The sequence below is a fragment of the Dunckerocampus dactyliophorus genome, chromosome 2 (genome assembly GCF_027744805.1).
Source record: "Dunckerocampus dactyliophorus isolate RoL2022-P2 chromosome 2, RoL_Ddac_1.1, whole genome shotgun sequence".
Classification (NCBI taxonomy): Eukaryota; Metazoa; Chordata; class Actinopteri; order Syngnathiformes; family Syngnathidae; genus Dunckerocampus; species Dunckerocampus dactyliophorus.
In genome coordinates this window covers 19,266,346-19,291,416 of record NC_072820.1, presented here as the reverse complement: position 1 = coordinate 19,291,416, position 25,071 = coordinate 19,266,346, and the positions used below count along the sequence as shown (strand labels likewise).

Sequence of the window (25,071 nt, the reverse complement as noted above, 5' to 3'; positions counted from 1 at the left end):
GGCGACAGCATCATGACCACATTCGCAGCCGCCGCCGATGTTCCCGAGGTGGAGTTTGTGGGCGCCAAGCGCTTCACGGCTCTGATCGAGAACGAGGCCAACGTGAGGATGAACTCTGTGTTAAGCTCTGCCCTCAGCAGTGAGGGCCAATCGGAGCCTCTGCTTTATGTTAACGCTACCATGTCCAGCGTCAACACGCTCTATGAGATGGTGTGCCACGCTCACAAATGTTTGTCTTACTTGAGCAAGATGACTCAGCGCTTCTATAAAATGAGCGGCTTGACCCCCATGGATATGGAGGCCGCAACCCGGGCCGTAGCACGAATCCTGCTCAAGTGGGCCCAGGAGGGGAGAGACAATGAAGATGAAGAAGTCACGGAGCGCTCGGAAGACGCTCAGTCCACAGCGCAGGACATCATTCAGACCATGATCCAACTTCAGCAGCAGTCTGAGTGCGCTGGCACCAGTGTGGCCACGGTGGTGTCCAAACCTTGCATCGACATGACCGCCATATTGGAAAAGGTCAAGCGTTTCTTTGCGTCACGACCCAAGCCCTCCGCCAGCACAGATGAGCTCACCGTCAGGAGCTCACTGAACGAGGTGCGCTGCGCTCAGTTCATGAAGATGATGGCGGGACTCAAGAGCATGTTCAAGAAGCCTAAGCCACCATTTGTAGTCAGCCTACCGCTTCGCACGAGCCAGGATGCCACACAGCCCTCAGCCACCGCCAGAAGCAGCCAAAAGATGTCCAGGGCGTCGTCGCAGCCTCTGACAGAGGAGGAGCTCAGCAGCGAGTTTAACAGCCTCACTTCCGACCTCATCGACCGGGAGCTGGAAAGCTGCAACGAGGACAACCAGCAGCAGCTGACAGACACCGTGTACCAGCACCTAATGGCCACACAGCAAGACACTACCAAGTCGGTCCGACAGCACTCGTACTTGAACGTCCTGTACGCCATCACAGATGATACCATCAAGAAGTACCTGCAGCAGATGCGCCTGTGGCTTAAAGTGCTACGAGTCAACGCCAAGAGTCGCGTGGAAGTGTCAGGCGCTCTCAATGACATCGACTCGCTTATCTCCAGCTTGAGTTGTGGTGCTGAGCCCAACCCGTCGGATGGGCCGACACCAAGTGGCAGCCTGCACAAGGCACACATGAGGAGCCTGGTGAGCGCCCTCATCGTCACGCTGGTCATGCGCCTGTCAAGGCACTACAGGTCGTGCACCAAGATCACCACCATCTTGCCCATCATCAAGCGGCTGTCGGAGAAGGCAGTGAACGAGATAAGCCCCTCTCTCGCAGCCGCCCTCACGGACATGGACACCTACAACATTGTGATCCAGGCGGTGGCTAAAGACCTCTCCAAGGAGTTTAACACTCCTCAAAAGCCTCTGCTAGATCAGGACTCAGACTTTGATGATGCCGTTTTCAAGCATCTCAAGTTGCAAATCCAGCTGCTCAACAGTGGCGTCCAGTCCAAGAAGCACTTCTTTGCCAACGTGGGCAAGTTCCTCTCCAGGCCTTTTCTGAGCCTCTTCTGCCCGGCAACGCACCCACTCCCTGACCTGGACTGAATTGGCTCATAAATGTTCTTCCAGCACAAAGACTACCTGAAAGCCAACAAGTTCAATTAAAATAGTTTTGATTTATTCTGTGTTTTTATTGGACGTCAGACACGTTGGTGCTTACTTTCACTTCCTTCTCTTCGAAATGGATAGCTAGGATATTGTAGGTTTACGAGTTGCTGTGGAGCAGACTCCAAGACCAGCTGCAGACTCAGATCTTTGCCAGTCTTCATCAAAATCCTCTTGTCCACTTTAGTCATGGCAGAGCCTTTGGATTCTTGCAGGGTCTTTAGAGAGACACTTAAATGGATAGTTTGGATTTTTTGACATGAAGTTGTATGACATCCCCATCAGCAGTGTAGTCCATCAACAGTGACTTACCCCCCACTTGGTGCCCTAAGTCCAGTTCTGGTCGGACTTGGGTGATGAAGAACGTTCCAGGTAGTCGCTGGGGTTACACAAGTAAGGAGTTTGGCTTTTCAAAACAATATGCGTTCAAAAGAGTAACACATTTGCATCACAAAAATGCCTCTTCAAAAAAATCAGAACTCACAAATCGCTCTGCGTTATGTGTCTCCCGCCGTATATCTGTGTGCTATCACCTGTCCATTCTTGTGTATGTGACAAAGACGCTCGCATCTTCCGCGACGGAGCACTGCGGCCATCTTTTTTACTTGTGTGTTCCAGAGCGGAACGAGCGTCTTCGTCACATACACAAGAATGGATTTTTTCGAGGAGGCACTGCTGGACATTCATTGCAGTGTCAAGTCTTTGGAGACTTGAAGCTGCTTTAAAAAGTTGCAAATGATTTGGGTCTTCAGCGTCAGATGTAAAGAAACAATCATCGTCCAGTATGTATGTCAAACTAAAAAAGGCCCTCTCTAAACAGAGAATGTTGGCACCATCACCTATTATCTGCTGACAACAAAGTTCTGACATCTCTTCTCCCAAAATTGTCTCATTTCACAGGCTGAGCAGTCAATAACGAGTTTTTTCGCCACCACGAACAAATGTTCACCTGCTACAATCAGCAACAACCACAACAACCCTATTGTGACCACCGCCAGAGAACACACTCGCCAGGGGCATAAACAGGGAGACTCCATACCTAGAAGTTAGAACTGAAGAAGCCTTTTGGGTGAAATGTCTTCAATAAACAAGTTGGGTGAAATGTCTTCAATAAACAAGAAGAGTCCAGTTGCCTTCATTAGACCTTTGCAGACCTTGTAAAAGTTGAATAACGTTGCTTAGCTTAATTTAATTAACAGGTAGTGCATAGGTTGATTTGACTGAACACTTTTTTGACTGAAACGGCGCATTAACACTGAGGATTTTAGTTAAATTTACATTTTTCGTTAGACAAGAATTAAATGCAGTTTTTACTTACCCAGTGTTAAAACATGTAGAATGTCACATACTTCAAAATCAACTTATTCATACCAACCCCACCACTGGTCCTCACCTGGGATTCTTGGGGGCTCTCCAGGGGGTACTTGAGATGTACTTGAGATGGTATATCGTGGTTCGAATATCGCTCCCTCACTATATCACGTTTTACTTATCGCGATCCAACCAATTACCCGCAATAAACAAGGGACGACTGTAATCTACAGTGAGGGGAATAAAAGCATTTCATCCCATTGATTTTGCAATTTTACCCTCACACAAAGATATCAACAGTACAGTATTTTTTAATTGTATACCATTATGTTATATTTATTATTATATAATAAATCTATAGATGTATTATAACAGAGACAAAACAACATCAGCGAAAGGTTATAAATTAATTTCTATTTGCATTTAAGAACTAGTAATGAAAAATCCGGCACTTTTTTGAGAGCCGGTTCTTTTGGCTTGGCTCACTATAAAGACCCGGCTCTTATTTATTACCAAATTATGTGTATTGTGTAAAATGAATTACTAATGTAAAAAATACATATCAAATGTTTCCTATTTAAATTGATTTATTTTAATGAACAGCTACAAAAAAACATAATATAGTATAAAACAGAAAAACAAAGACCTGTCTCAATAGACAAGGTCAAATCTCTGCATGCAAATTGCTCACTATTTACAATCAAACAACACAGCTTGTCTCTCCAGTGACTCCCGGTACCATCTACAATCAATTTTCAAGTCCTCCTATTTGTGTTCCAGCATACTTGGCTTAACTTTTAACTGTCTGTCACCACTCCAGGGCCCTTCGCTCTTCTCAGCACACAACATTGGAAGTGCCGAGGACAAAATACAAAAAATGGGGGTGATTGCGCTTTTGCTGGGTTTGCCCTCAAGTTCTGGAACTCTCTTCCACCCACCCTACGCTCTATCTCAGAGCTATCAGTTTTTAAAGCTCATTTAAAAACTCATTTATTCTGACTGGCATTTGACACATAACGAGTATGGGTATTTTAGATGTGATTCTCTGCATGAATATTTATTCTTGTTTTAGTTGGTCTTATTATAATATCTATTCGATCTTACATTGTTCTTATTATTTTAGCCTGTTTTTAATTCTTGTGACTTGTCACCTTGAGCACCATTAGCATGCTGTAAGGTGCTATAAAAATACACTTGATTTGATTGGCAACATAAAAACCCAAATTCAAATTCAAAAGCACAAAACAAAAACAAAAGTAGCAACCAGGTTGCATCTTTACTGAAGATTGACATTTTAAAAAAATATCACTTTTTTGTAACAGCAGTTCCTCTTCTTCTAAGATTTCTTTCAACGTCCAGATTTCTCAATTAATTCAAGCCATTCCAACATCAAACTGTTCAGGACATTCGGGCTTACCAATTTTTCAGATGACGACATTTTTCTTTTTACGCAAAATTATAACTTAATGTAAAAACGTATCAGTTGTTTCTACTACCACATTTCTCAACCGATTCAAGCCCTTCCAACATCAAACTGTTCAATACGTTCAGGACATTCAGGCTACAAATTTTTCAGATGACAAAATTGTCTATTTTATGCAAAATTCTCTGTAAAAAAGGGTATTAAAAAATGCACTTACGGGTAACATGCTAGGTGTTGCATGCTAACGTTAGCATCTTTGCATTTTTTGTAAGAACTCAAAAACACTTTGTGCTATCATGTTAGGTATTAGCATTGCTACTATGCTAACATTAGCATAGTAGCCTTTTTAGCCATTTTAACTACGGTAGTATTAATACTGACAGACACTTAGCACTATCATGCTAGGTTATAACATTAGTATAGTAACATTTCAGCCGTTTTCAAGAGTAAAAACATATAAACCTAGTGCTATCATGCTAGGTGTCAGCATGTTAGCACTAACGTGCTGATATTAGCATAGTAGCATTTAAAAAAAATCTTTTCATAAATATTAAAATACAAACAGCGATACCATGTTATTCAATCATGCTTTGCAATAGCTTGCTCTACTTTTTTGGGTTGATTCCACTTTTTTTTTTCCCGTGTCCTAAATACCGGTACTCAATTCATTCTACATTTCGACACTCACACCTTTCCTGCTCATTTGTGTTTTTCCCTTCATCTTTTCATTCTGTTTAAGCATTCACACGCAATGTCTTCAGACAATGCCATCATCGAGTTTCTTTTACAAGTTCTTTTCTATTTGTATTTCCAAATGTTCCACACAAAACTGTCATCTTTTTTCTCTGCTTAGCTGAAAAAAGGTGGACAACCAATGGTGTAGACGCAGTGAAAAACACTTTAATTTTTCATAAACATGGTGTCAGGTTTAAAAGGTTAATGCAAATAAAGAACTCTAGATAAATAAATAAAGTACAAATAACAGAATTGTGATTTTAAAACAAAATTATAAAAGTATAAAAGCAGTAAGATGAATGTGTTAAGTGCGAAAAGACATTATAGCATATGTCATTCATTTGAAACATTATTTAAAATATTAGTCATTTATTTAATTATATTAAAAATCGTGCAAAAAGCTTTTAAGAGAAGTACTCTCATTTCAAAGTTGAATAGGGTGCAAATGTGAAGAAAAGCACTAAAATGAAGCTTTCATGTTTCACATGAATCAAATATGCTATCTGAATAAGTGAGATATTCATATTCATTATACTCATTACAGTACTGCTAAATGTTGCTATAGTATTGCTAGAATGCATTCGCCTTCTTTATGACTGTGTGTCCTTCAGCATTCTTGTGTGTTGGTTGGTTGCTGTGGAAACAACATGCATGTTGTCTCTGGACTGACTCTGGACTTATCAATGAAGTCAAAATCCTTTTTTGAAAAACGTTTCTATTGGAAAAAAATTGCATTGAAAAACGTCAGTGGATCTCTCACAACAGCACCCTCTAGTGGTGGCCACACGTGGTGCGGGTGTGTGTGTGTGTGTGGGTCACTCGTTCCGTGATGTGATGTCCTGAAAGGTGCAATCATTTCAAGTTGTTAGTGTCAGAAAAAAACACCCCGACAAAGTCTTGGACGGGTGACTCACCTCTGTCTTGGCACGCCTCCACCCACCCATCGGACCAGACCTGCTGATAACTGAATCAGAAAAACAGCAGGTGAAAACATTTGCAGCCTCAAACATGACATACACATTGATTCCTCATGTAACACTCACACATGCGCGCCAACAGCATCGTGCACACCATCACGGCCGCCGTCATGGCCGCCGTCACACCTGCGCGCCATAGGAGACAACTGCCAGGAAGACAAGAATGTCGAAACTTTCGCTTTTCTTCCTTCTCGTTGGAGACACTTGAGAAAAATAGATTTTACCTCCACAAGACCAATATGGACAACATCAAGATGATAAGAGTCTTCATCTCTGAAACACAAAACAATTACAACAATGAACATAATAATAATAAACATTATCGTAAGGAGAAGAAACACAAGGAAGGAGCACCTGTGGGTTCAGATGCAGCCTGAAGACAGCCATTGGTGTACAAGACCGAAGGAGGTGGGACTTCAGAGAGTCCACCTATTGACTGAGTGAAGCGCTCCTTTGATTGACAGATTTCAGAGCAAATCTCCTCCTGGATGATCTGCTTGGGTGGCGTGTCGAACTTGTCAGAAGGGGTTGGTGCTTCTGTGGGGTCTGAGCAGGGGAAAAAAAAATGTTATTGTAAAGATCCATCCGTCTATCCATCCATCCACCTTCTATCCTCGCATGGGTCACGGGGGTATGCTGGAGCCTATCCCAGCTCACTCCAGGTGAGAGGCGGGGTTCACCCTGGACTGGTCACCAGTCAATCGCAGGGCAAATTATAAACATGCTTTCACATAAAATGAATGTAATTTACATGATGACATTGCAAGCTGCACAGCAATGATGTGACCTTTTGAAGGCACAACACAGACAGGAAGTGAGAGACATTAACCGTAAGTGAAGAAGCTGCAGCCGTCGTCTGGTTCTGGATGGACTGGCCCGGACCGGTTCGGCTTCTCAAACTTGGTGAAGCCTTCCTTCCTGGCCCAGTCTCCAATTGGCTCGCGGACTTGGTCTCTGTCCTCCTGGTCCCGGTCTAGGTCCAGGTCCTGGCTCTGGCTCTGGCCTGTCCCAAACACTCCCCTGAAGACGTTGTGGTCCAGCCAGGACTGGCAGGTCTCGGAGACACCACTCAGCAGGCGAGCCAGGGAGGTGCGGGGTCTACGTCTGCGCTTGAAGACTCTAAAGACAGACAGCAGGGGGTGCTCTTCACTTCCTGTAGTCCAGCAGAGGACGAAGATGACACTGTGTCCTAGCAAGCATCTTGACGAGAACTATGTACAAGTTTGAGATAAAGATGTGATGGTGCGTTAAACGACTCTCACCTATGGATGTTCTCCTTGTAGGACACGCTGGCAGCGCACGGCGTCAAGGACACGTTGCCATGGTCATCCCACAGGAAGCTTTCGTCGGTGACGGCGTAGTAACCATTGGTGAGGAGGCGAGGCGAGCGGCGGCAGGAGCAGCTATGGCCGCCGCCCTCCGTAGACGAGTAGCACATGTAGGAGGAGTCGGGAGACAGGAGGGACACGTCCAGGCTGAGGAGAGGAACACCATTAATAGTATCAATTCCTCTCTAATCCACTGGGGTGAGACAACGTTTCACCTTTGGTGGGCGGAGCTAGACCTCAGTCGCTTTTTTATTGGTGAACCTGGAGAGAGGACATTTTAGCCTGTAGCTAATGTTGTCATGATAATAATGAAAATGACATGAAAATGACATACTGGTGACCGCTCCAGAGAAGAAGAGAGACATGATGGCCGTAATGAACAGGAAGTCCTGAAAGTGAAAACATTAAATGATTAAAATTCTTCTTTTCACGTCAACGCGACTTGAAACACTGAAGAACAACACCCTTGTGTGTTATGTGTTCTCACAGGAGACAGACTAACCTGAGGTCAGTCCGGGTCCAGTAGAAATTCTTCCTTCAGACTCTGTAGTGGCAAGTCAAGAAATGTTTACATGGTGCTGTCTGTGGACGGAAAAGACAAACAGGAAATGACATCATTTCCCATATTAATGCGAGTACACCGTATCACAAGCAACTTTAATTTCTCAAGAGTATTTAACATAATTCATAACTGCAGCGTCAAGAACTTTTAAATAAAATAAACAATGTAATAAATTAAACAAAAAAGGACAGAAAAACCACAATGAAAATAAAATGGAAAACTTTCCCCCGTTTATTCAGTATGTTTGCAAAATGTTTTCCCATGGCTACTGGTTTCAAATGACTGTAGTCAGTGCGTTATGACCCTCAAAGTAACTGCGCTGTTGCTGGTAACCCTTTCAGGAGAATCAGCCATTTGCATTTGTTCACCTGCTACCGCCCCGCTTACCCCCACTGGGACTAAAAGACTGACAGGCTCCATTCATTTCGCTACAGAACCAACCAACGCGAGTTTGCTTTTATCTATCGTGTGGTTAATTTTACTGATTGATTTATTGATTATCGTGACAGGCCCAAATGTGGAAAAAGCAACAGATCTGCTCCTTGCCTCAACCCTCCTTTACACTTCCTGTTCCTGGAAGTGGGACAGTGCATAAGGGGCCGACAGGCAGCGAGAAGGACAACAACAACAACACCTTATCAATGGCTCAATTGCTATGACAACCACATAACCTAGAAATGGAAGTGAAACCCCGGCCCTAAGGCATAGCCACTTGGTGAATGTCTTAACTATATTATTGGTCACCACAGACAGACCTTTATTTTTTTCCCCCAATGGTATAGAGTCACTCATTTTACCTCCAAAGTGGGTGGCGTTAACTTGTGTGCTTCATGTAATTTAATGCAGGTGAGGTTGTTTTTTCACGTGCACTATCAAGTCGACTGAATTGAGTACTCAATTCACTTTAGTGAGTGACTCGTCAAAATTTGAGTCAGTAAACAGAATGGAGTTGAGCATCACTACAAGTCAGGCCGTAACTTCCTGTTTATGTTAGCGCCTCACACAACCAACCACACACCTCCTAAGCAAGTATTTATACTAAAGCTGTCAAAAATACAACAATAACGGTGGTAACTATTTCATTAATTACGTTAATTTTTTTTGCATAATTAACACATGCATCATGTCAAGCCATACCGCTGTTATGACGGCAGACGGAAGCATGCATTCAAAGACACTCCGAAAATCACAAAGATGTCTTAATTATGCGATTATGTGTGGTCTAAATAAACAGAAAGAAAAAGAAAAACAATAAGTGACTATTCTTGTCACTCAATAACGTAACTACATTTGATGCATGTAAGTATGCTCGGAAATCCCAGAAAATACATCTACACTCAAAACGTGAATTCAACTTAAAAATTACTTGGTGTCTTTGAACGCAACTCTTTATGGCTCATACTTGTAATAACACTGTTAAAGTGCGATTCAAATGTTGTGCTACTATTAAAGAGCCTAGTGTTAGGCAAATCGATTTTCAGACGTGTACAATCTTTTTGCTTCAGTTACGTTTTCAGTTCATTTGGAGCCGTTAATACATACAAATGTATAAGTAATTGTGCCCTATCGTTTATCTTTTTGTTCATAAAATACTGTGAAAATGGGCATATTTCACACATAGATGCAAATGGTGATGAATGATGATTAAGTGGAAAACTGATGAATTTGATGAAAATTTGTAATCATTTGACAGCCCTAATTTATACTTTGTTAATCTACAATGGTGACTCAAAGATTTTCAACCGTTTGATGAGTCTTGAGGAAGAAAAAGAAAAGAGGAATAAAAAACAAAATAATATAATATGGTAAATGTAAATGATCTTCACAAAACCGTTTTCTTAAAAACTTTTTCTTACAAAAGAGTCATCAGGGTGGCAATGATTGCACATAAAATGACATTTTTAAATATTAACATTATGATTAGTTGAAGTAGTGGCGATATTAAACCAAATTTAGTTTAATTTATTGCTTTTGTTTCTGTTTTTACTTTGTGTTTAAATCAATTGGGTTGGCCATTGGGATTTTCCCAGGATGCTTTGCGGCGAGCCGCTGATGCTGGAGAAAATTACGTCACCAAAAGTGGAGAAACAAACAAAGCAAACGAAAACACTTTAAATCCAACTTGCTGTTGACGACTTCAAAAAGCTTTCGTTTTAAGTTTTACTTGATTATGTTACTGCAGATAAAAAAATGTTGATATGATTAAATAAGACGTGAACATAGGCTACAGTTGTCAAGTCGATGGCAGTGTATTTTAAACAGCACAGTTATAACTAACAACTTAGTTTGGTAAGACGTTGTTAAGTCGATATGGTGTTGCTCTCTGTCTTTCATGTGTTTAATGCAGAAGAGTGACGTTCGTGGACAAAATGAGACAAAAGACACTTACTGCTCGACGATTCTCTGCCTTTCCCTATCGGAAGTCTGCAATATTGTTTCCGGCTAAGCAGATAAATCTTCTTCGATGTGTTGTATTTTGATCTTTTCCTTTTAGAATTATTTTTTCTGCAGTACAAAAAAAACAAAAGTAACGCTCGACGGTCGTCAGTTACACAGAGACGCGCCCACTAAACGGAAGCTACCGTTCAAAGTAAAACTACAACCGGTAGCGAGTTTCGAAATAAAATTAAACACTTCCTGCGGTCAAATCGACATGAAACACTGGCTGCATTCCAATTACACTTCAGTTGCCCTCGTTGACTTCCACTAGGCATTTGCTTTCGCCGGAATCCCCGCCGCCATCATTATTGACTACGTTTACATGCAGCCGTCCTCCCTTGCTGTATTACTGGTGACAGTGTTGCTTTTAGCAGTCAGGGGCGGATGTAGCTTTTTTGAAAAGGGGCGGGGGGTATGCTGGAAATAGAACGGGGGTCTGGGTGCCCTCCCCCAGAATTTTTTTTAAAATTAGACCTCATTTCCTGCAATCTGGTGATATCTGAGGCCAATTTTATGTCCTTAATTTCAAGAGTTTGTTGTTATTTTTATCCTTGGAATATATCATTTAAGCCAAAACATTATGCTATTACTAATAGCGTAATGAGGGGTAAAATATCATAATGACAACATAATGACAACTACAGTATATCAGAATCAGAATTAGCTGTCTTGGCCATGTGTGTTACCACATTAGGAATTTGACTCCGGTCAACATCACTGTCAGTTACAAAGTACAACATTCGTAAATACGTTTGCATATAAGGAGAAAAAGGAGAATACTACAATGCATATTTACATAGAATTTTACAGCATGATTATAATTTGGTATTGACAATGTGACTGTTATGTCCCGTGTTTGTTGCTCTGCTGCCGCCTGTCTGCTGTCTGTTCTAGTGCACGCTGTCCTGCAGAAGGAGTTGATTACACACACCTGTGACCAATTACCTGGATCTTTATTAGCTGCTGTAAGACAGCAGTCTGATGCCAGTTGTTCCTTGCATTCGCCTGCTCACCTACCTAAATATGTCCTGTCTGGCCCTTGTCCTTGGGAGCGTGGATTTTCTCTCCCTGCAGTAACCTATTTTTCCAACCCTTATTCTAGGATAAGTAGCTAACTTTATTGCCTTTGTACCTGCCCTTATGGGATCACTGACTGATAGGACCTATGGGCTAACTATTAAGCAGGAACACAGGCACCCCAGTTTACGGCGACAGTATTATTGTATCCTATGTGACCGATTAAAGTTAACATACAATATACTGATTTTTATCACAGCTGTATCATCCTGAGAGCCTTTCCCTCTCGAAGGAATGTGTCTTGGGAGAAAGTGTGAATATTCATCTTTAGCTGACCTCTATTGTTCTCATGCAGACATTTGACATCTGTCGCCTGTCCATTCTTGTGTGTGACGCTCGCATCTTCATCCGCTGTGGAATGCGTACATAAACAAGATGGGTGCTAGTGAAGGGCCGCACGGTGGTCTAGTGGTTAGCATATTGGCCAACACAGTAACAGTCTGGGGATCGGGAAGACCTGGCCTCGATTCTCCCATGGGCATTTCTGTGTGGAGTTTGCATGTTCTCCCCGTGTGTGCGTGGGTTTTCTCCGGATACTCCGGTTTCCTCCCACATTCCAAAAACATGCATGTTAGGTTAATTGTCGACTCTAAATTAAAGTTAACTTTAATTTAACGTTACACTCACACTTTCTCCCAAGACACATTCCTTCAAGAGGGAAAGGCTCTCAGGATGATACAGCTGTGATAAAAATCAGTATATTGTACAGTATGTTAACTCTAAATTGTCCATAGGTATGATGTAAGTGTGAATGGTTGTTTGTCTATATGTGCCCTGCGATTGGCTGGCGACCAGTCCAGGGTGTACCCCACCTGTCGCCCGAAATCAGCTGAGATAGGCTCCAGCATGCCCCCGTGACCCTAAAGAGGAGAAGCGGTATAGAAAATACATGGATGGATGGATGGCTGCTAGTGATACAACAAAAGAGAAAAGTAACGCAGAACGATTTGTGAGGTCAGATTTTTTTGAGGAGGCATTTTTGACGCAAATGTATTACTCTTTTGAACGCATATTGTTTTGAGAAGCCAAACCAGCAGCTAACTGGAACTACGCTCATCACCGAAATCCAACCAGAACTGGGCTCACAGGACCAAGTGGGGAGTAAATCACTGTCGATGCACTACACTGCTGATGGGGATGTCATACAACTTAATTTTAAAAAATCCAAAGCATCCCTTTAAGGCTCGTCTCAATTTTGCCAGAAAACATCTTGATGATCCCCAAGACTTTTGAGAAATTACTGGGCTGGCGAGACAAAATATGAACATTTTGGAAGGTGTGAGTCCCATTACATCTGGTGTAAAAGTAAGGCTGCATTTCAGAAAAAGAACATCATACCAACAGTTAAATACAGTGGTAGTAGTGTGACTTTCACACAAGGCCACGTAGGTATGGATTTTTTTTTAGCAGTATGTATTATGTGCAAATGTGCTGAAACACATTATAAATTGAGTCTGGCAGTGTGGTCAAATGCTCACATACTGTAGATTACTGTGTCAGAAACTGATTGACCTTAAATTTTGAATTGAAACGTTTGAATCTAGTACACAGCGTACTAGATTTATTTAGCGTACAATTAGCTATTATAAATTTTACATATATATATATATATACTGTATATATGTTTTTTATATCCTAAAAAGGAGAAGGATAATAAGACCTTGGCATACAGTGCAATGAATGCTATTAACATGGTAACACAATGTGCAAAATTAAAAGCATTTATTTCGGTAGAAATGTCACGTATTACAATACCAAACATCTTTGACAAAGCATGATTGTAGCAGACCGTAGCTGAAGTTACATTCACCGAACATGGACACATATTAGCTTGAACAGCTACTCGCAATGTGCATACAGTGAACATTTTGCAATTTCTTGATCATGATCCGGATTACGTCCTGCCATGGAGACGCGCAGAATGACGGCTGTGCTCCAGTAGCACAGACTTGCAAGCGTTTCCAAATGAATAATCTAGGTATGTTAATCTGACTTTTAAAAAGCCAAACACCATCTATTTAAGGTGTTTACATTTTCAAAAGGTAGTTTTATGCAAATTCATGCCATAATTTTTTTTTGTGCATGTAAATGCACTGATTTATGCTTGAAACGGACTGGACGGCGGATTTGGGGGAAAAGTAGCTGCGGTTGAGGTGGACTCAGACAAAGGCTGCTGTGGCGGCCATGTTTGCGGCATGCAGATCCATGGTCATGTTGGACTTCTCCTTGAGTTTGGCCTGCAGAAGCATGTGCTCCACCACGCCCACCCTCACGTCCATCTTCATGATCTCCTGCTTCAGCTTGCTCACACTCTGTTTGATCTTCACCACCGCCGCTGCGCGCGCACACGTGTGCGTGAGATGGAGCATGCTGAATTAAAGTGAAGATGTTGAAGAAATGTTACCTCCATCAGACATGCTGCTGCCTCTCTCCTCCATCTCCTGCTTCACCTTCTCCAACTCCTCACTAATCTGGAACATTCCACCAAGACATTGTTAGCAACCATGTCCCCTGGTCACTAGCATGCTCCTCCTAACTAGTGGTGCTCATCACTAGTGTAGTAGTAAACATCATCTAATCTTTGTCTTTTGTCTCATTTGAGTGACACATTAGGATATTATCTCCAAAGCACAGCTTGAAATTTATTCTTTGCTGTCTGAGACCATCTCAGGGGTCTTAAACGGCCACCGCATCTAGTCACTAGTCAAGTCACAGCTGAGTCTGTAGTGTGGTGCAGCCCTGCACCGCATGATGCATTCACTGACCTCGGCCAGGACTCGGGTCCTCTGGGCCACGACCCGGCTGGCAAGCTGGTAGCGCTCCCTGCCCTAATGGAGGACAAAGACAAAAGGTGAAAATTAGGTAGCAGCTGGCTTTCTCAGGCAGAAGGGAAGTTTAGGGGCTTCACCTCGCTCAGTTTGGCCTGCGCGTCACGGTACTCGCTGATGACGTCTTCTAGCTGCTTGTTGATGTATTTCTCTCGGCTGGACACCTTCTCCAGTGTCTTACTTATGTCCTCCTGAACTTTGTCCAGGTAGCTCTGAGAAAAACATGATGAGGATACAGGAGACATGATGACACAAAGGGACATCAAGGTCACATGATGCGGACACGTGAGGCGACATGAAGAGACATGATAAGACATAACACGTAGAGACATGTCAGCAGCTTGTTGTGGAGTAGCCCTGTCATGGTAATCAATAAATCAATTAATCAAATGATAAATAAAAGCGTTTAAGTCGCAAATTTTGCCAGACTCGATAAATTGACATGTGCATGCGTGTTTGTTTTCCTCTCTCTTTAGCACATAGGCTGGAAGACAAGAAGGTTCACTCTGCATCTTTCTCTATTGGAATGAATGGAGAGAATGAGCCCTTTTCTCAGCCATTCAACCTCTCTTTGTCCCAGTATGTGGAGGTGGGGCTGCTAGTGAGTTGATACACAGGGAAGTCCGCCAGGTTTGCGTTGGCACAAGTTAGCGTCGTGAGCTACGGTAAATTGAATATGAATGAAGGCACAAAAGTGATGGTGTCGAAGCCAAATACCACAGACCCAGTGTGGGACTATTTCACTTTTAATCAGATTGAACAGGGTTAGTGCATTAACACTGATGAACTTATTGGAAAGTAGTGACGATGACAAAGGGGAATACAAGCAACTTGCATGCGAACCTCAAACACAACCATCCTGTCCAGTTTTCCCAACTGGAGAAAAAAACTACCAGTGGAGGTGCAACAGAACCTTCGTCCGACAGTCAACGCTTACTGAGGTGTTTGATGGCCTTCCTGCTAAGTAATAATGTTCATTATTTATTCAGATATTTACTGTTAGTGTTAGTGTTGATAGAATTAGATAATGTAGTACTGTAGCGTTATTCTATGATTGCGCTGGTTTCGCTTTCACTTTTGCACAGACTGGTTGCCTGGTGGCCTGTCTGTGTGAGGGTGAGGCCGGTGTAACAGACAGGTTACCTGGCAACCTTATCACGCCTCTTGCATGCCTGCACACTAGTATACAACCATGCACTCTTGATTGGCACAAGCACGAACCAGTTAAATGCCAACACATGAATTACATACTGATCCAATCAGGAAGAAGGACACGCCCCTGCATGGGGGTGACTCAAGTATACATTTTTTTTCAGTTTTCATCACTGCCTGCTGCCCCGAGCAAGAGTCCAGCGCTGCATTTGTGACAGCTTGCAGACATTTTTTCACTAAAAGACTTAAATGACAGAAAACTGTGTCCATCTGATCTCTTCTTGGGAAAACCAACCTGAGTGTTTCAATTGTCCATTTTATTTGTTTTGTTTTTATTGTTGTGTGTGCTTTTTATTGCAGTGTTTTTTTCTTAATAGAAACAGAGAGACAAGGTCTATTTTTATTGTTTTTGGTTATGATTGTCATTTTTATTTAAGTTCAATTTTTGCTAAAAGAGAGTGAGAGGAATGTTTCCGCAAATTTTTCAAGTGTCTGAGCATACAAACAAACGACGTGAGCATTCCTTGGATCTCTGTGAGCGCCATCAGACGTGCACACTTGTAGTATCACACCCGTCCAAAACCTGAGAACTTGAGGTAGTCCAACTTCCATTCTGTGATATTTTGTATATGAGTGGGTTCAAAAGGTCAGTAAGGCGTATTTCACAAAGTAGCTTTCTTTTTGGTCCACCTCTAACAAAACAAGCCATGGAACTATCTTATCCAATTAATTATCTAAATCTTGCAGGAAACATGTACATTTCATGTACAAACAACATTTCTTTTCTTTTTTACCATTTATTTTGTTAATTATGTTTACTGTTATTTCCTTTCTGTTTTGCAGCAGCCTGTTCTACTATTTCACTCTGGAAATGTACTTGAAAGTACAAAGTACATACACATTTGTTGTATATGTTTACTTTTGTCTAAATAAAAAATGGAAAAAAATAAAATAAATAAACTGAAAGAAACAACTACCTTCTGGTCCCTTTGGCATCACTCGTGCAAACTTGGTGTGACACTTCCTATATCCTGTAAGCCCGGCCATCAAAATAAAAGCATGCCAGTACCACATGCACGGTTAAGCCACTTTAGTCCACACTTTTTACTTAGAAAACTGTCTCAGAGCAGCCCTCATTTGAAAAAGAAAAAATCCCATCCATACTCAACTCTTGTTCTTTTGTTCCCACAAACTCCGACAACCACTTTAGCTTGGTGCGTGTCCGTGGCCCTGCCCGTTTGTTTCGCTGTTATACAGGAAACAACATTTAGCTCCCCTGCTCCATACGCTAATCTGCAAAACAGCGGCATGTACTAAGTAACACACTGTTAATGAATTGATTGGCTGCGTAAGTAAATACAGGCTCTCATTATTGGCTGGACAGTGTTCGTCTTTGTGTTGTTACCGCTTGTTGTCGCCTGTCACTCATGGAACGGCATTGCAAAATGGTACAGAATAAATTATGTGTTTATTTTATTTACATTTCAGGTTGGACTTTATTTTGTTGCGTAGCAAGGATTTCTTGTGCGCTGAGAACACAAGATCACATTGCGCACGCGCGCATCTTAGAGGGAACGTTGACATAGAGTCCATTTTATTTTCATTGGGTTTTTTGTTTAGTTTATTTTATTTAAAAGCTCTTGACATTCCAATTACAATGTTCAATACTTGTGAGAAATTAAAGTATATTGACCTTGATAAAATGTACTCGCATTGTTATGCCATACAATTAATGAAAAAATGGTCTCAAAAAAGGTTGTCAATAATATCGATTATCAACAATAATTTGCAGGCCAATTATCGTCCAGCAACATTTTTTTTTATTGTGATAGGTCTATTGTGAATTCACTTGGTTTGACAAGAAAGTTTTGAAATTGTGTTTGAGGAGTGTCCTTTGCACAGGACAAACATGTCTTTAGTCATGTCCTAACATTTTCTACCTGGACAACATGAGGGCTATTCCACACAAGAATCCAAAAAGTCCCTCCCTGAACACACCTTGGCCTCTTGGAGTGAGGACTGGATCCCATCCTGGTGCTGGTGCATCTGATCCAAATGGATCCTCCAGTCCTGCAAACACATACAGAAACCACAGCGACCGTGTGAGATTCAAGGATGTAGGAATATAAAGCACACAGATAAATATAAGTTTGCACACCCTTGATTTAGACCATGAAAATGTGTACAGGTAATTAAGGATGTAATGACTTTTTTGTCATCAGTACAGTAGAACGTGTTTTTAGGTTAACATAAAAAAATGCATGCCATCATTTTCCGGTCAGCGAATAATATGGCGCGCGTCTTGTTGTGTTGTTAACACACTGTGTTAACAACACTGTGACTAACTGTGTTCTTAATGTATTTTTAATACTACATCCTATTAGCTTGCCACTATATGAAAACAGGAACCAGATACTGCATCACCCATTTGAGATTATCATTGTTTCACTCTTAAAACTGTCAACACAAAACACGTTTTAATAGTTTTACAGTTAGAGTTTTACATGAATAAAACAATTCTAAATGCATACAGTATAAATGACAAATGAAAGGGATAAATTGACTTGAAAGCTACTTGTACCGTCATTCTTGACGTGACTGTTCTCAAAGACACAATGCGGCAGCAAGATCAACACGGACACCATTTTGTTTTGTCATGAGTTATTTATTGAATTCAATAGTAATAGTGTTTCTCACAGTCTTTATCAAACGCTGGCACTTGCCATTTTCTTTGGCTCCATTTTGGGCTATATCAAGAAATAACTCATGGCAAAACAAAGGTGTTGTCCGTGTCAATCTCGCTGCCACATTGCGTCTTTTGGAACAGTCACGTCAAGAATCATGTCGTCAATGAAGGCAAAAGTAACACTTATATTTCAGATCAAACAAATTAAAATATTAGTCAATGACAACACAACTGAACACAAAATATAGTTTTTAAATTAAACTTATTAAGGGAGAAAAAAAAAATCCAAACCTACATGGCCCTATGTGAAAAAGTGATTCCCCCCCCTCCCCTCGTTAAAACATAAGTTAGCTGAGATTAATTGAGATCTATCAGTCTGGAAAAGGCTATAAAGCCATTTCTAAAGCTTTGGTACTCCAACGAACCACAGTGAGCCATTATGCACAAATGGCGAAAACAGAGAACAGTGGTGATCTTCCCAGCAGTGGCTGGCCAACCAAGAGTGCAGCTACGACTCATCCAAGAGGTTACACAAGACCTCACAACAACAGCCGAAGAACTGCAGGCCTCACTTGCCTCAGTTTTTTTTTTTTTTTGCCTCAGTCAGTGTTCATGACTCCACCATAAGACAGACACTGGGAAAAAACGGCCTGCATGGCAGAGTTCCAAGATGAAAACCGCTGCTGAACATTAAAGGCTTGTCTCAATTTTGCCAGAAAACATCTTGATGATCCTCAAGACCTTTGGGAAAATAGTCCATGGTCTGACGAGACAAAAGTTGAACTTTTTGGAAGGTGTGTCTCATTACATCTGGCATAAAAGTAACAAATTAACGCCGCATTTCAGAAAAAGATCATACCGACAGTAAAATATGGTGGTGGTAGTGTGATGGTGTGGGGCTGTTTTGCTGCTTCAGGACCTGGAAGACTAGCTGTGATAAATAGAACCATGAATTCTGCTGTCTACCAAAAAATACTGAAGGAAGCCATCTGTTCGTGACCTAAAGCTGAAACAAACATGTTCCCCTGATTTAAATCCTACATTTGGGAATGGATGACAAGGGAAGGCCATCAGTTCCAGACAGTTGATGCCCTTTGTGAAGCAATCTGCACCACTTGGAGCAATGTTCCCACTAGCCTCCTGGAAACACTCACATCAAGCATGGCCAAACTAATTTTGGAAGGGATAAACTTAAACTTTTGATCAGCTGATAAACAGCCTTTTTCAGTTTAATTTTTGTTTTCAATAAATTACTTTTTCAAAGTGTTTTTTGTCTCACTCCCCCTTCTTGCTTTTGCATATTGTAGCTCTACTTAAAACCTCATTAAGATCCAAATGTGCAAAATGCAAATTCTAGCTATAATTCTAGCTCTATTTTTCAACTGGTCGCAAGATTTTGATCAGGAGTGTACAGTATCAGCTCTTAAATAAAACTTTTATGAGCTATATTTATCATCAATATATTTGTCCAAACAAATGTACCTTTAGTTGTACCAGGCAGTAAAATGGATCAATAAACTGAAGAAACAAGGGTGGTCTAATAATTTTTTCCACGACTGTAAATCATACAATCACTCAGGCAGTCAAACCCCTCCACCCCAATAAGTTGGTGATTTGTGGAGGAGCAAAATAGAGGAGCGACAATTTAATCTAAAGGCAAAAAGTAACGAATTATGAAATTAAAAAATATGAATGTCTTCATGTTGGAATGCTCTGAAGCGCAGCATAAATTGTCCATTCAATTTCAATGGGAATGTTTTTCATGTAAAATGTGCAATTATGGAAAATGTGTTTTTTGGGAATGTGTCAATAGATCATTAATATGCCATCATGTCCAGTATGAGCTGAGCATTTTGTTGTTGGATTGGTGTGACAAATGTAGACGTCGGACTAATACTTTGTTGTCTGTTCTGATGGTGACTTTGAGCAGTGGCAGGACTCGTTCCACCTCCAGGTTCCACGCGGCCACATCCACCGTGGACTGCAGGATGTTGTCAGGTTTGGCAGCCGTCGCCGCTTCCTGTGGGATGACCAGAGGAAACCTTGTTAAAAGTGGTTACCCAAAATACAATCTGGCCATCAGACAGGTCATGTGAGCGCACAGTGAGACTACTCTTAAGGGTCAGAGCCTCCAAATCCACCAGGTTCTCCTCGTCTTCATCAGGCTCCTCCTGAGCTCATTCCAAATAGACAAGATAAAGTGGTCATATGACTGGATGAAGGCCAAGGTCACCTTCAAACATTGAGGAGAACAAAGAGACTATACACCATGAACTCCTCCACTTTGTTGAGACTCAACTCAGCATCATCCTCCATCACCGACTCTTCTTCTGTGCTCTCAGTCGGGTAGTTAGGCCTGAAATGAACAATACACCGGCATGTCACATCCTGCCATGTGCACATGCATGCACATGCAAACAAATACACACCAGGGCTGTTCAGAATTGAATTGAGAATGACCTCTAAATTCCAATTCTATTCTTGAATTTTAATTGCGGTTGCAAACAGGAAGCAGAATTGCAATTCAAATTCGAATTGAGGGAAGTACAACTTAAATTCGATGAATTTCAAAGAAATTGATGATGCATAATTTAGGTGTATGTAACAATGAAGCTTTACAGTACTGTATATATTTAAAACATGAATTTTATAAAAATATTGCACTGACTTTATGTGCACAATACTTTATTATAGTAGATAGTCAAGTATAGTAATTGTTTTTTTTGTCACAAATTAACATTGAAAACCTACTCAGAAAAAACAGATCATTAAAATTGTAAAAACTTTCAAATAGTTGGATTGGAGGACAGAACAGCACTTCATCCATCTTTATTTGACATTTGTCCTCATTCATTTTGGTGAACCAATTCCCACAACAAATGGAAACCACAGCGCAATCTGAAATTACTCCAGTGCTCCAGTCCACGGTTCCAAAAAAGCTACCTCAAATTTCAAACGGCACCTCCAGGTAAATTTATGGATTTCTAATCTGTAATGTAATCTGTTTTTTTATTTTGATCACAATGGCATGTATTTGCATTGGGAACTGTGAACCAATCAGTAATACATCACACTTTACTCATCACTTGAAACATTGATATGTTGAGAAAGAATTTCTCTGAATTGCATTGAATTCAATTCCACTTCCTGTAATTCAAACTGAAATTCAATTCAACATCCTGTGGAGTGGAGTCCATTTAAATTCATCCCTTGAATTGAATTGAATTCTGAATTTTGCACAGGGCTGATACACACACATATACAGTAGACAAGCACACACATGCACACAAGCACACACATACACAAACATACATAAACACGCACACAAAAATACACACGCATACCTAAATGAGCACACACACGCATGCACATACACAAGGTCAAGGTGAACATCAGCTCACCTTTTAAATGAGAAGCCCCGCCTCCTGAGGGCCTCGTCAGCCAGTTTGTCCAACACAAAGCAGACGTGCTCGCCTGAACCCGACTTCAGTTTGGAAGGCGGAAAGTCCACCTTCAGCCCCTGCCGAGACATTACAACTGTCAACAAATTTGTACCTCCACCAAGAAAAAAAAATTGGGGAGTACAAGATTTATTAGACAGGTGGTGGGCCAAGATAGAAGCCCGCATGATTTAGGGGACATGTTCCATTAAAGACTTTTAAGAGAAGACTTTACAAAAGCTCGAAGCTCCGCCAGGATGTTCGACACGGTGGCAGTGGGCTCGTCATCTTCTTGAGGTTTGGAGAAGCTCCTCCCGCACACATTGATGAGCCAGGCCGCCATGATGGTGAACATGTAGAACTGCTCGCCCGGGTTGGACACCAAGTAAGGACTGGACACAAAGTAATGTCTGCACGGGGGACAACAGACATGAGTATATCAAGACATGACTTCTTTCTTTTATCATATTGTATTCTGATATTGCTAGCTTGCTCACTGTAATGTTGCGGTTATTTCTGTGTTATTTAAGTTATTTATTTACTGTATTATGCTGGAAGAGAGACACTTCCAGACGAACACCATGAATATCAGTTCAGACATTTGCACATTTAATTTTTTTTAATTAAATTTAAAAAAAAAAAAGCTAAAGCTAAAAAGCTAAAAGTATAGCAACCTTCACATCTCACAAAAAGCCCACTACACTGCTTTGTTATTACTGTCCCTTTCATCAGTATCAGTGACCTTGCAGTTATCTGTACTGCATTGTTAGAGTGTTGTGGTTTCAGACGGTCATGTTCAGACCGTCATGTTCAGACCGTCTGAACATGACATGACTCCTGTGTGTACATGGCTGTGTGCAGAGAGGAAAGTTGAGTTTGCTTATGTTTAGTGTGATTGACCAACAGTTGCCAGTTTTGTTTTTGCAATAAAGAGATTGTTGATTGATCACCTCATCATCATTGTTAGAATTTTGAGCTAGAAGGATACAAAATGAACTATATAAACAGGAATAACAAGAGTGGAGATGGGGTGGCTTTGTATGTAGACAAACATCTAAACTACAGAGTCGTTCAAGGCATGCCATTTGCAATTGACAACATTTTCGAGTGTACCTATTGAAATCAGTACAGAAAAGAGCAAAAAAAGCATTAGTGAGTTGTAATATAGAACACCAAAGCACTGAAATGTTCAAAGACCAGATCAAAGCAACCTTCACAGATATCAGCCAAAAACATCTTTGTACGTGGTGACTTCAATACTGATCTTCTGAATCCAAGTAAGCACAAGATAATAGATTACTTCAAGGATACAATGTACAGCCTGAGTCTATATCCTAAAATCACCAGACCAAGCACAATTACAGATCACTGTGCCACGCTAATTAATTATATACTGTATTCACTGCTGTGTTGATAACACGACTAGTGGTCTGCTAATTAATGATGTCAGTGACCATCTTCCAGTGTTTATAATTTACAATGAAAACTACGGAAAGAGAAAGGTGGAAAACAAAAATACATTTCAAAGACTACTAACAGAAGAAAATATTAACGCTTTTAAGAAAGATCTGGAGGAACAAAATTGGGAGTGCGTCTATTGTCAAAATGATGTGGATGAAGCATACAAACACACTGTAAATATTTATATGAAGCTCTTCAATAAGCACTGTCCATTGAGGGAATTGTCTAACAAGAAAACGAGGAGAAATCAACCATTGATGACAAAGAGATTGCAAAATGCTTGTAAAAAAAACAAAACACATTATATAAGAGATTTATTATACAAAAAAATTAAAGCAGAAAATAAGTACAAGACGTACACAAAATATTATTTTAAGACCGTGTAGAGAATATTCTAGGAAACTATTAGACAATAATAAAAACAACATTATAGCAACATAGGGCATCTTAAACAGTATTATCAGGACTGGATCCAAGAAAGCTGATTACCTTCAATATTTTAAACATGGAAATGCCAAAAATGAGGATATGAACGAGGTAGTAGAAATATTCAATAAATACTTTGGACCAAATTTACAAGAAAGGATCCAAAATAACTTGTCAGCAGAAGAAGGTATAGGTATAGGTACTCAAATTATTCGAGGAATCGTTGCACCCCTACTTGAGTGTAAGAAGTAGTAATGTAATGAAGATGAAAAAAAACATTTAAGTTTTAGATCCCGCTCGTAAAACAGGGCAAGATCCACCCCGGCAGCATAGTGCTTCGAGGATGAGTGGCTCTCCACTACGCAGTGTGCAGCGGGAGCTTTACTTTCATTACCTTATCACTTTTCTATGTATTAAAAAGATCACATATAGAATACAGGAATTGAATAAATGTACAGCAACAGATGTGAAACGGGTGGGGTGTAGGATTAAATAAGATTTGCTTATTCCTACTCCTTATGGACATGTGGAACTGTGAATTGTATTATGTGATGTATTCCACTATAACCAGTATGCATGTTCAAATAAAAGTTAAACCATTACCATGCTGGAACTAAGCACTAGCCTACTGTTGGCATTACGATTGGCAATAAGACTTAAAGAGCGCGTCAGACTGTGTGACACCATCAGGACACTATCTTTGTAAAGACAGAATAGTTGATGTTGGACATCATTCGATAGTGCAGGACATAAACATATGCATGCATGTACAGCACATGAATGACATGTATGTCAATAGCGTTGAGGTAGACAGCTTCAAAAGCTTCGTCTTACCTGGACAGAGTCTTCATGTTGTGTTTGGACAGAAGCTCCTCTTCGTAGTTCAACACCTTCAGCTTCTCCAGTAAAGCCTCCATGAGCACAAACACTTGGTGAGGTGCTCCGGGGCCGCGTTCATCCTCCTCACCACGGCGACCGTCGTCCGCCATGGCGACTGGGGATGAGTATTTGAAGGACGAGGATGAACAGAATGTACAAGCTAGCGTTAGCAGGCAGCTAAACGAACACGATTGTTTGCCACCGTTGTCAGGCAACGAGCAGCTAACTAGCTATGTGGCTGACTAGCTAAGAGGCTAATGTTAGGCGCTCACCGTCAGTCATGCCGCACCAGCGAGCTGGTTCTCTTCGGCCCAAGTGGATCTCCACAAAACGTGAAATCACACGCACACACCATCGAGGACGTTAAACCGCTAAAGACTCGACTTACTGTACTCTATTTACGTTTAGCAATAAACTACTAGACCTTCTTCTTCTTCTAACGGCGGATGCAAGCTATATTAGTACACTACCGCCACCCTCCGGATGTGAATGATCGCTATGGCTTACAGGCTATATATCGACAATATACTGTATAAAAAGATACAAAAATGGATTATACCATATTGCTAATTTTAATCGCTTTTATAACTTCTAACAAATATTTTGTAACTTTATGCCCTGATGGAGGCTCCAGCATGCCCCCGCGACCCTAATGAGGAAGAAGCGGTATAGAAAATGGATGGATGGATGGATGCCCTGATGGTTTACTATG

The 25,071-nt window shown here is 41.1% G+C and overlaps 2 protein-coding genes across 3 annotated transcripts; both read right to left on the bottom strand.

Moving 5' to 3' along the window:
- Positions 1-5,246: 5,246 nt before the first annotated feature.
- Positions 5,247-10,725, bottom strand: tmem71 (transmembrane protein 71). The gene is made up of 11 exons (XM_054767378.1): positions 10,361-10,725; positions 7,912-7,991; positions 7,744-7,798; positions 7,625-7,670; positions 7,344-7,556; positions 6,911-7,200; positions 6,436-6,627; positions 6,306-6,354; positions 6,148-6,227; positions 6,019-6,068; positions 5,247-5,943 (listed from the first exon to the last, which is right to left on the bottom strand). The coding sequence occupies exons 3-11, from the start codon at positions 7,772-7,774 to the stop codon at positions 5,920-5,922; spliced, it is 975 nt and encodes a 324-aa protein (XP_054623353.1). The 5' UTR covers positions 7,775-7,798; positions 7,912-7,991; positions 10,361-10,725; the 3' UTR covers positions 5,247-5,919.
- Positions 10,726-13,192: 2,467 nt separating this feature from the next.
- ift57 (intraflagellar transport 57 homolog (Chlamydomonas)) lies at positions 13,193-24,800 on the bottom strand. Of its 2 annotated transcripts, XM_054769422.1 has the most exons (12): positions 24,632-24,800; positions 24,315-24,474; positions 21,829-22,003; positions 21,555-21,673; positions 20,422-20,509; positions 20,256-20,324; positions 20,051-20,173; positions 17,466-17,537; positions 14,396-14,527; positions 14,253-14,315; positions 13,892-13,958; positions 13,193-13,822 (listed from the first exon to the last, which is right to left on the bottom strand). In XM_054769422.1, exons 1-12 carry the CDS (start codon positions 24,639-24,641, stop codon positions 13,647-13,649), a joined length of 1,254 nt encoding a protein of 417 aa, XP_054625397.1. In that variant the 5' UTR covers positions 24,642-24,800; the 3' UTR covers positions 13,193-13,646. The 2 variants fall into 2 exon arrangements, with proteins under 2 accessions (XP_054625397.1, XP_054625396.1); XM_054769421.1 differs by lacking the exon at positions 13,892-13,958 and having other exon boundaries at positions 13,193-13,857.
- Between the last annotated feature and the right edge of the window lie 271 nt (positions 24,801-25,071).